This window comes from Trichechus manatus, unplaced genomic scaffold, assembly GCF_000243295.1.
Source record: "Trichechus manatus latirostris isolate Lorelei unplaced genomic scaffold, TriManLat1.0 scaffold00232, whole genome shotgun sequence".
NCBI lineage: Eukaryota > Metazoa > Chordata > Mammalia > Sirenia > Trichechidae > Trichechus > Trichechus manatus.
In genome coordinates, this window is record NW_004444168.1 from 1518444 (window position 1) to 1529625 (window position 11182).

The 11182-nt window shown below is 40.9% G+C and overlaps 1 protein-coding gene across 1 annotated transcript in view; it reads left to right on the forward strand.

Annotated features, from left to right (window-relative positions):
* The window catches only part of LOC101345508 (interferon-induced very large GTPase 1-like), a 28424-nt gene extending 18156 nt beyond the window's left edge, over nucleotides 1-10268 (forward strand). The window contains 2 exon segments of the mRNA XM_012559267.2: nucleotides 2170-6797; nucleotides 6799-10268. Of these exon segments, the coding sequence (XP_012414721.1) occupies nucleotides 2172-6797; nucleotides 6799-9465 (7293 nt within the window). The 5' untranslated portion in view covers nucleotides 2170-2171 and the 3' untranslated portion in view covers nucleotides 9466-10268.
* Nucleotides 10269-11182: the final 914 nt, after the last annotated feature.

Below are 11182 nucleotides of genomic sequence, written 5' to 3' on the forward strand. Positions count from 1 at the left end.
TAATGGAGAGGAAGGCAAGGCGATACCAAGTAATAATAGACTGGTTCAAATCTAGGAAGATAAGGGTAAATTTCACAGTAACTACAAAGAAAGTTAACAAACCTACTCATCAAAATAAAGAAGAAAAACATAAAATCTCAGTAAAAACAAAAACCTACGAAAAGAAAAGAAATAAAAAAATCCACAAACAAAAGGAACTCTGCATAGGAAAGTAAGAGGAACAAAGAAAATGTCAGCACCACAAAAAAAGCAGTACAACATGCAATCCCACTCCTAGGAATATATCCTAGAGCAATAAGAGCCATCACACGAATAGATATATGCACACTCATATTCATTGCAGCACTGTTCACAATAGCAAAAAGATGGAAACAACCAAGATGCCCATCAACAGATGAATGGATAAACAAACTATGGTACATACACACAGTGGAGTATTATGCAAAGATAAAGAACAATGATGAATGTGTGATGCGTCGCATAACATGGATGAAACTGGAGGACATTATGCTGAGTGAAATAAGTCAATCACAAAAGGACAAATATTGTATGGGACCTCTACTGTAAAAACTCATGTAAAAGTTTACATACAAAAAGAAGCAATCTTTGTTGGTTATGAGGGATGGGAGAGGTTGGTGGGGAACTTAACAGACAATAGATAATTGGTAACTTTGGTGAAGGGTAAAACAGTACACCATACTGGGGAAGCCAGCACAACTTGTACAAGGAAAGGTCATGGAAGCTCCATAGACACATCCAAACTCCCTGAGGGACTGAATTGCTCGGCGGAGGGCTGTGGGGACTGATCTCCGAGAACATCTAGCTCAATTGGCATAACACAGTTTATAAAGACAATGATCTACATTCTACCTTGGTGAGTAGCATCTGGGGTCTTGAATGTGAGCAGCCTTCTAAGATATTTGACTGAATGAAGAGAACAGGATACAAAGAAAAGATTAGTCCAAAGGACTAATGGACCACAGCTACCATGGCCACCACCAGACTGAGTCCAGTACAGCTAGATGGTGCCCGGCTACCACCACTGACTGCTCTGACAAGGATCACAACAGAGGGTCCCGGACGGAGCTGAGGAAAAATGTAGAACAAAATTCTAACTCACAAAAAAGACCAGACTTACTCCCCTGACAGAAACTTGAGAAACACTGAGTGCATGGCCCCCAGACACCCTTTTAGCTCAGTAATGAAGTCACCCTTCAGCCAAAGATTAGACAGTCCCATAAAACAAAACGAGACTAATGGGGCACAGCAGTCCAGGACAAGGACTAGAAGGCAGGAGGGGACAGGAAAGCTAGTAATAGGGAACCCAAGGTCGAGAAGGGAGAGTGTTGACATGTCATGGGGTTGTTAACCAATGTCATAAAACAATATGTGTACTATTTAATGAGAAACTATTTGTTCTGTTATCCTTCATCTAAAGTACAATAAAAAAATTAAAAAAAAAAAAGTAGCTACAGGTGCTAACCAAAAGTTGGCAGTTTGAATCCACCAGGCACTCCTTGGAAATCTTACGGGGCACTTCTACTCTGTCCTATAGGGTCACTATGAATTGGAATCAACTTGAGGGAAATGGGTTTTATTATGTAATTTCAATTTTAAAAGTTACCAAATAAATACTCTGGAAAATCTAAAAAAAAAAAACAACAACAGTAAAAAAGTGGGTGTCAAAAGTAAATAAAGATCATGAAAGGGCCTAAGAACAGATGACAGAGAGATAGGAACAAAACTAGTCAACACAGGTCTGACAGAACCTAAGAGATAAAGAAGATCAATTGATGACACCACTTTTGTTTTAAGAATAAACATCAAGCTATCAAATGCATATATATTTTCAAACCCAAACCTTCAGTTTATTGTTCTCCATATAATTTATTCTTGGACAGGAGGTGCCAAAAACCAGATTATTAACTTGCAACCCACCCTGGCAACTAAAATAGCAATACATGTTGAGACTACACAGAATGATGTCTTGCACAAAAAAAAAAAAAAAAAGAAAAAAAAAGAGCATTAACAAAATATATTGTTGTCACAATGAAAGGAGGGAATGGGAGGGCCTTGGAGACTTGTGTTCTTATTATAATCTCCACTGTGGCCATGTGGCTGACATGTCTTAAGGTCAGAATACGTCTTAAGTATTTTTTCTCTCCACAGCCATGGAAACAGCAGAGTCCATCCTTGATGAACACCTGCTCAAAGGTGAAAGGAGGCAAGATCTCCAAGAGATGCTGAGAGAAGTGGGACTGGCCGCAGAGTACTGGTTGCCCATTCTGCAGAAACAACTGGGCGTGACCTGTGCCCAAGCCTTACAACACCTAGAAGAAAAAGACCTCCTGAAGTTAAAATCCCAGGCACAACATCCTTGGGAAAAACGAGCCCTGGAAAAACTGCTTAATCTGTCACACTCAAATAGCCTTTCAAAGTTACAGGAGTCTCAAAAGGAGAAGCAAAGGCAGGCACAGCAGGCTCTGAAGAAGTTGAAGGACTTGATGTCAGAAGGGAGGCAGCGACAGGAAGAAGCCGTGAGGGCAAAAGAAGCAGAGCTGAGGCAGGCAATGGAGATCCCAAGAGAGTACTGGCCACCCCTTAAGAAGCCTCTAAGAGAAGTCATAGAAAACATGCAGAAACAACTCAACACCATGGACGGGACACTGGTAAACAGAAAAAATCTCCCAGGTGGAGACCTGGTAAGATGGGCATCTGGAGGGCTGGCCCTGCAGGGAGTTTACAAAACCAGCCAGCCAAGGGGTCTGATAGAGAAGAGAGAAGAGCTACTCAGTCTCCCCAAGAATTTCTCACTCTTCGGCCCTGAGCAGAGCACCCGGATGGAAACAAAGGAATTTTCATGTTCTCAAGCAGAATGTATGTTCACTCAGATGATAGAGAAGTTGGGCTTCAGTGTCACAGCCTCAGCCAATGGTGGAGGGTGGGGATTCAACCTGGATGCAGGTATGGATCACAGCCAACATTCAGAATCCCAGGAGAGCCAACAGTCACGTTCTGAGCACTCTTATTTCTGCACAACCAAGTTCAGTTACATCCCACTGGCCTCCTGCCATTTTGCCATTGACCAGCTCCAGCTCTCCAAGGCTGCTCTTCAGGAACTGAAATGCATTGAAGACCTTCTGGGACAGCATGCAGGCCCCGACACCCTTCCCTTGCTGAGGTACAGAACTGAGGCCTTCTTCCACAGTTTTGGCTCTCATGCTAACCAGGGCCCTCTGCACCTGGGCGGAATCTACTGTTGGAAGGCCGTTTCAGAGGGTTTCCAAAGTGAGCAGCTGGCAGAAGTGAAGCAGCAGTCAGCAGAAGCCCTGGATATTTACATAAGGAGCAGCTACTGTGGCTTTGCAGTGAAAACTGCTGCAGGGGTGAACATTTCAGACTCTCATTCAAAAATGGCCTCTCAGAGCACAAATTTCCAAAATCTCCAAACCAACATCCAATTATCTGTGGCCCACATAGGTGGCCCACCAGAAGCAGACAGCTTTGCCCAGTGGAAAGCTGGGCTCATGGCCAGCAATCAAACCTGGTGTGTCATTGACCGGGGATTTAACCTGGTGCCCATTTGGGACATCATTCTTTCCATCCACAGAAGTGATTTTAAGAATCCTGTTCAGGTGGCTAACTGCCTGAAAGACAGCTACACTGCTCTCACTGGCCTCACTACCCAGATCCAAGATGGAGAGGAATTCTTCAGTGCTAATATGGAGGCTAAGATTTTCCTAGAGGACATGAAATCCTGGGAGGTATCTCATCCTGAAGAGCAGCTTAAAAAACTGATAAATTTCATGCAAATGTTGAGTCAGAAAATTAAAAGTTATGACACCTGGATTAGCATGTGCCTCACAGATTGGAATATGCAGAATTTTCTGGTGAACACTGTCAACTCTTGCAAAAAGTCTTCTACTTATAATACTAAATTTGTTAAGTCTCAGTTGTGCACTCTTCTGGATCCTCACATCTACAGAGTAAAAGACTTTCCTCAGGCTCAGTCCATCATGCAGTGGATCTTCCAGTCAGAGTCATACCAAGAGGAAGTCAACATCTCTCAATTTTCTGAATTCATTAGAACCCTAAAAGAGATCCAAAACAACTTCATAGAAGCAAAGACCAAAACTGAGTCTCAGGAAACTGTGCAGGAAGCTCAAAGAAAGGTCACTTATGAGGTCAGCTTGTCTCTCCACTCCTTGTTGGAGAAGCTGCGAGAAACGGGCCAGCCAGACACACAGCTCTTGCTACTTTGCATCGCAGCTGGTGCAGGCTATCACGCGGTGAACAACACTTTTCAGTATGTCCTGGGATATGATGAGTTAGACTACCTGCTGCATGAAATGCAAACAGCCCATGATAAATATCAGGAGCTCAAAAATATTTGCAGCTACAGGGCTCAGGCATTCCTGGTGCTCACGGGGCTGACAGCCACAGTTGGAATCACAGCCTTTTCTGAAGAGGAGAAATCAAAACGCTTGTCATTAATGAGACAGCATATGCAACAATCACTATCTAAAGAAGTTGCACATGTTCTCACCAAATTTGGGGCACATTGTGATTGGGAAAACCTAGAGAAAGACTTGCGATTGCTCATTGATGGAGATTATGAAGCCACTGTCTCTTCTTTGAAAATGGAAGACGTGAGAAAAGAGTTGAAAAGTCTCAGCCATGGAAAAAAACAGCCCCATAAGGCAGATAATAATGAAAATAACACAACAAAACTGATAGAAAATGGAGCCGTCCTACACTTATTGCAGCGTCTAGGCCTAGAACATCACTACCCAAAGAAGCTGGGCAGAGCTAACTTCCATCTGATTTATAAAACCTCTGTATACAACACCCAGCCCAGTTCTGAACAAGAGCTTCCATTTTATTTTCTGCAAAAGCTGTTGGTGCTTGATTATGAAGTGAGATATTTGGTTTTCAAAGATGGTGGAAACACAGAGGACCCAGTCTATCCAAGCCAGGAAAATGAGGCTTTTGACCCATACGAAGAGATCTGTGAAGACAGTGACAATCCCATTAATCCTTCAGCCACTAATCTGAGGCGCCACATTCACCCAATGGATATACAGATGGCAATTTATCACTGTGCAGATGATTTGGCCAGGCAATATATTCTAGACAAACTTGCCATGTGTCAATTTGCCCTTCCTCTTGTGGTGCCCAATCCCTGCTCTTCTCAAATTGAATTCTCCCTCTGGTCTCTCGGTAAAATTAGAAGAAGTTGGCAGCAAACAGGGAAATCAGAAAAAAGGAAGAACAATTGCAAAAATCAGCAGATGTGTCGTGTAGCTACCTCCATTGTGTCCTTCATTCGAGTTGGAAATGGCTTCGCTACTTCCAAATCTCAGATCATGAACTGTCTTCTCAGTAAACGTAAACATGATGTCTTCTTTCACCGACACTGCAGTGGGAGCAGCAAAGACTGTCTCTTGATGGAGGGTGTGGTGGAAATCTGCTGGTTCTGTCCAGGGGGCAAAGATAAGGACAGATTTGACAAGTGCATAACCTTCACCAATCTCCACGGAGATGCAAAGGAACATGAACGACAGCTCACTTTCCTGAAGGAAGTCTCTTCTCTCATTGTGATCCTCATGTCAGCTTCTGATAGCAATGATAAAAACCGAAAAATTGTCCGTGACTTGTGCCAGTCATCAAAACCATTGATCTGTTTGCTTGATGACAAAGAAAAAACCATGGCCAATAATTCCAACAGGAAACTGAGAATTGGAATCAAGAACAGAAATGAGTCAGAGTTAACAGAAGAGCTCATGTGTACAATCAGACGTTTGCTAGAGCTATCTGACAGGACTCAAAGCTTAGAGGACTGTGCCAGTATTGCTCGTAAGCAAGGATTCCTAATAGATGAAGACGAGAGAGATTGCAAGAAAGCCAAAGAAAAGGCACAGAGTCTAACCGACCTCTTGAGAAAAATGAAGTTGAATATGATAAAGGAAAACTTACTACCTCTTCAGGGAAAACTATGGCACCTTTGGTGTAAGAAGGACAAAGAACTCTATCATCTCAGAGAAAAGGGGAACCGGAGTATTGAACAACATAAGAGTGAGATTCAGACAGAAAAACAAAGAATACGGCATCGGCAATTGACCAAAGCCTTTCCTCTCAATGATTTAATGCGCTCTTTCCTTGAAATATTGCAAGATACTTCAGAAACCCATAACAAACTCTACTTCCTGCAGTGGCTGAGTGTGTTTTTGGACAACCTGACTGCAGATCACTTGGAAAACCTGCGTGAGAAGCAAAGTTCTTTGTGGTCACAGGTACAAACTGAAAAGCAAAAGGCACCAAACAGCAACTCGCTCAGATACTGGCAGAATGAGATAGAAGCCATCTCAACGAAGATTAGTGACTATACCCTGGGAACAGAGCACCTTCTCAGAGAAGCTGGACAGATCTATGAAGCACTGGAAGAAGCTTGCTCCACAAGAGATACCCTCTTCCTCTCCCTTCCCCAAATTGCTGCTGACCTGATGATATCTGGGCTTCCCATTGAGCTGATGGACGGCGACACTTCTTATGTCCCGCTGAAGTGGGTGGCAGCTGTTTTTGACAAAGTCTCTGAGAAACTCGGAGACAAACAGCTGTTTGTTCTCTCTATTCTCAGCCTGCAGAGCTCAGGGAAGTCCACCCTGCTGAATACCCTTTTTGGACTGCAGTTCACTGTCAGTGCAGGGAGGTGTACCCGGGGGGCCTACATGCAGCTCCTGAGGATAGAGGAGACATTCACAGAGGAACTTGGCTTTGACTTTGTGCTTGTTGTGGAACACAGCAGGACTTCGGGCACCAGAACTCAGCAACAAATCCCAGAACCGGGACAATGAGTTAGCAACCTTTGTCATTGGACTTGGAAACTTGACTCTGATCAATATTTTTGGAGAAAATCCATCAGAGATGCAGAATATTCTACAAATAGTTGTTCAAGCCTTTCTCAGGATGAAACAAGTAAAAATCTCCCCAAGTTGCCTGTTTGTCCATCAGAATGTGGGGGAAGTTACAGCGAAAGAGCAAACTATGGAAGGACGAAGGCGGCTAGAGCAGAAACTAGATGAAATGGCAGAAACTGCAGCTGAACAGGAACAGTGCTCAGATGTAACCCGCTTCAGTGATGTCATTAATTTTGATGTCAGGACTCATGTCTACTACTTTGCTCACCTCTGGGATGGAAATCCCCCAATGGCCCCTCCTAATCCTCACTATAGCCATGATGTGCAGGAACTGAAAAGCAGAATACTTGGGACTGCCAAGGAGGAATCCAGAGGCAGTATCATGAAGATATCAGATATAAAATTCCGAGTTCAAGATTTATGGAGGGCCCTTGTATGTGAAAACTTTATTTTCAGCTTCAGGAACACCCAAGAGGTCATGGCCATGAGCAAACTGGAAACCAGGTATAACCACTGGACCTGGGAGCTAAGGAGTCATATGGTGGACTTACAGAACAAGCTGACCAACCAAATTCAGAATGGAAAAATCCAGACACTCAGAACCAGTGAAGTTGAAGCTCCAGTGACAGAAAAATATGAAGCCATCAAGCAAGACCTGGAAAATTTTTTTAATGAAGACCCAGATAATGAAATTCTGGTACAGTGGAAAGCAATGTTTGAAAATAAGTTGAGACTCCTTAAAGAGACACTTATTTCAGATATGGAAAGAAAAGCCAATGAACTTATTTGTTTAAAAAAAGGCCAAGAAAAACTGGATGAAAAAAAATCAAGTTATGAAAGTGACATCTTGGAAAGAAGCCGACAGTTAGCTTTAACTATAAAGGGCAAAGAATTGAGTGAAGAAGATCTACACAAGAAATTCAATCAGCTTTGGAAAAAATGGGTCTGTGATGTATCCTCAAATTTCCTTCCTGCCACAGAACCTAACATTGATGTGGACTCTGAAAACACTCTTCTGGAATGTTTCAAAAAGGAGAAAAACGTGGTGGACATTTTAAAAAGTAATTCTGAGGAGACGTTTCAAATTAAGTATGATGTACATATCAATATGAGGAGGCCAATATTAAGATGGAGGAGGTCATTAGAGACCCATGATAAAGAGTCCATAATTATGACCACTAACCACATTTTTTCAAGATTTACTGAAATTATTACCAATGTTAGAAGGCAACAGCGTGATTACAATCCAAGTGATTTCTACGAAATCCTGAGAATGATAGAACAGGAGGTGACATCTGCATCCACTGAGAAAAGCTACACATTCACAAGTAGATATAAAATTGACTTGTCTTTGTGTTTGTTCCAAAGAGCATCAGAGAATTTTAAGCAGATGCACATGGCATTCAAGACAGCCAATGATCCTGTAAACTATCTAGAAAGTAAGAAAGATGATTTCTTCATGAGTTTTAAGATCTCCTGCCTAGGAGCAACCTCTATCAAAGGATTTGTTGATTTTCTGTGGCATAAGCTCACTCCTGCTATCTCCACCACCATATGGAATAAAATGTCCTCTAAAATCGCTGGAGATATACGAGCTACCTTCCCTGCATTCAGTGGGAACAGGGCTAATCTGGAAAAACACATTCTCATCTCTCTAGCAGAAGAAGAAAACTTTGATAATTACTGGCAGTACCTTCATAATCCAAAATATTTTTTTAGGAACTACATTGAAAACAATATTCAGATATATTTTTCAGACAAAGGAGGTAAAAAAATGAAGACTTCTTTAAAAATCAGTTTAGATGACATCAAGAATGTCATCCTCTCGGCCATTCATGAATCCACTGCAATAGCTAAAGATAAAAGAAGTACTGCATCTGAATGGTTGGATTTATTCTGTGATTACTTGGGAAATAACTTGATCTTTCCACGAAAAGACCTGGTAAGCATTGAACATCAGGAGATAAAAGATATTGAATTTTTCAAAGAAGTAATGAGTGAAGCTTTGGATCCGGCAATGGAAAAAGTAGAACAGAATTGTTTGTGTATGCCTGAAAAAGAAATGATTCCTGAAATTGAGAAAATGCTGTCTGAGCATCTCTGTGGTTGCTGGAAACAATGTCCGTTCTGTAGAGCAATTTGTACAAACACAATTCCTGCACATGAAGGGGACCATAGTGTTCCTTTCCACCGTCCTCAGGCTTTGGATGGATGGCAGTGGGGTACAAAAATATCTGGAAAGTGGTATAGAACAGGCCAATTTAACATTGATTGCTGTTCTAGTATGGTAGCAAGTGATTGTTCTTTTATTTTAAGCGATGACTCTGAAATCCCATTTAAGAACTATCGACAGGCAGGTGGGGATTATGCCCTATGGAGTATCACTCCAGACTCATCCATGCAGCCATACTGGAAATGGTTTGTCTGTCATTTCAGATCAAAGCTAGAAGAAAAATATCAGAAAAAATTCACAGATAAAGGTAAAATCCCTAATGCGTGGGCCAAAATCACAAAGCAGGATGTGCTGGATGACTTAAAAAAACAATAATCCTCAAGGATCACATGAAAGTCGCCATATTGGGACAATCCTAAACACCTCTTCTCAGAATGAAAACCCTTTATATATTTTAAAAATGGACCATATAAAAATGAGTCAATAACAAGCATCTCAATAGGACAAGATTTCTGGATGATGAATCTTATTTTTCTCTGCTTCATCTCATTTTAGTTCTTAAAAATTTTATTAAATAATATAACATAAAAATATAACATTTAAAATAGCTGTTTATGACTTAAAATAATTTTCAAATTATACTTTTATTAGAAAAGATCATATTTACAAAGAAAATTTACATATTTGAAGCTAGGAATTTTTAAGAAACAATTACATAACATTTCAGAACTACCAAGATATAAATTTCATATATCAAATCACAAATATTAGGTAGAAATCTGTTTTTTGTTGTTGTTTTACAGAAAGAAAATGTTTTTGCCTACTGAAGAAGTGAAGCAAAAATTGTTGTTAACCTTTGAGTGGAAAAAAATAATGGGAATTCATGGTTTGAAAGCATATGACATTTTCTGTTCTTATATAGATGAAAGTAGATGAGTGACCAGGATGGAGTCTGCACTCATTTGGAACAATAATTTTTATCAAGTACATACAGGATATACACATTCTTTAACCATTATCTTTCTCTTCCCTAATCTCTTAGCAGCTCCTCCCTTGTGCAAGGTAAGAAGAGGGAAGATTCAGAAAATGATAAACTCAGAAAAGAACATACTGATTCTGACCATGAAAGTTTGAGTGACAACATAGAGCTATGTACAAATCTAAGGGGATTAGTTCCAGGAACAAGATTGAGGATAAAGGCAAAAGAATCATTTAAATCAAGTTTTTATACAAGGTTAGAATTTGATTAGGCCATTAATGAAAAATAATGTTGATTTTTAATTAAGGATACATTAAAATAAAATCTCTCCTACTCATTAAATTCAATTAGATCCCAGGATTTTGACAAATTCACCTTTTAAAAAATTACAAAGAAGAAAAAGCTTGTCTCCGAGTTATGTTCATGAGATGCTCTTCATATCATTTGAACAACAAGATCATGATCACAACTATCAAGCACAGCTGAAAGTGGCCAAGGGCCAGAGAGCAAAGAAATACATTATCCAGGGCAGCATCTGAACATCTGAACAATCTGACACAGTGGCTAATGTAGGATTCTCAAGACCTAACCGACTGGGATTACTATGTGTTGAAGAGTTTCTTATTCTGAACATGTAGGAATTCTTGGGCTTCCTTTTACTAGTACACCCTATACTGCCCCTAAAGAAGATGAGACAGCCCAGGCCTGATGGTGGACCCTCCAATGGGAACAGTAACGGAAGGACTTGGGTTCTCAGAGATGGGAGGTAAGAATGCTGATTTGATGGCTCAGAAACAACAAATGACTCTGCTTCTTTGGTCCCCTCAAGGGACTTCAGTGTTTCTCAACATCTATTTTAGGAGGGGTGGCAGTTATGGAAAACCCATGTCTCCAGAACAACTCGTGGAGACAAAATATTTACAAGGGAGAAACCCGGACTGCTTAACAGTGTGGTTTTCCCTCTGCACTTTGGAAGAGGAATCCTGGTGAGAGTAGCAAGCACCTCCCGATGTAATCAAGTTGGAGTGATGAATAACTATAGTTAGAAACAAAGCCCATTTCATAGGAAGATATCTGTCTCCCACGGCCAATAAAGAAATTCTCACAAGGCAT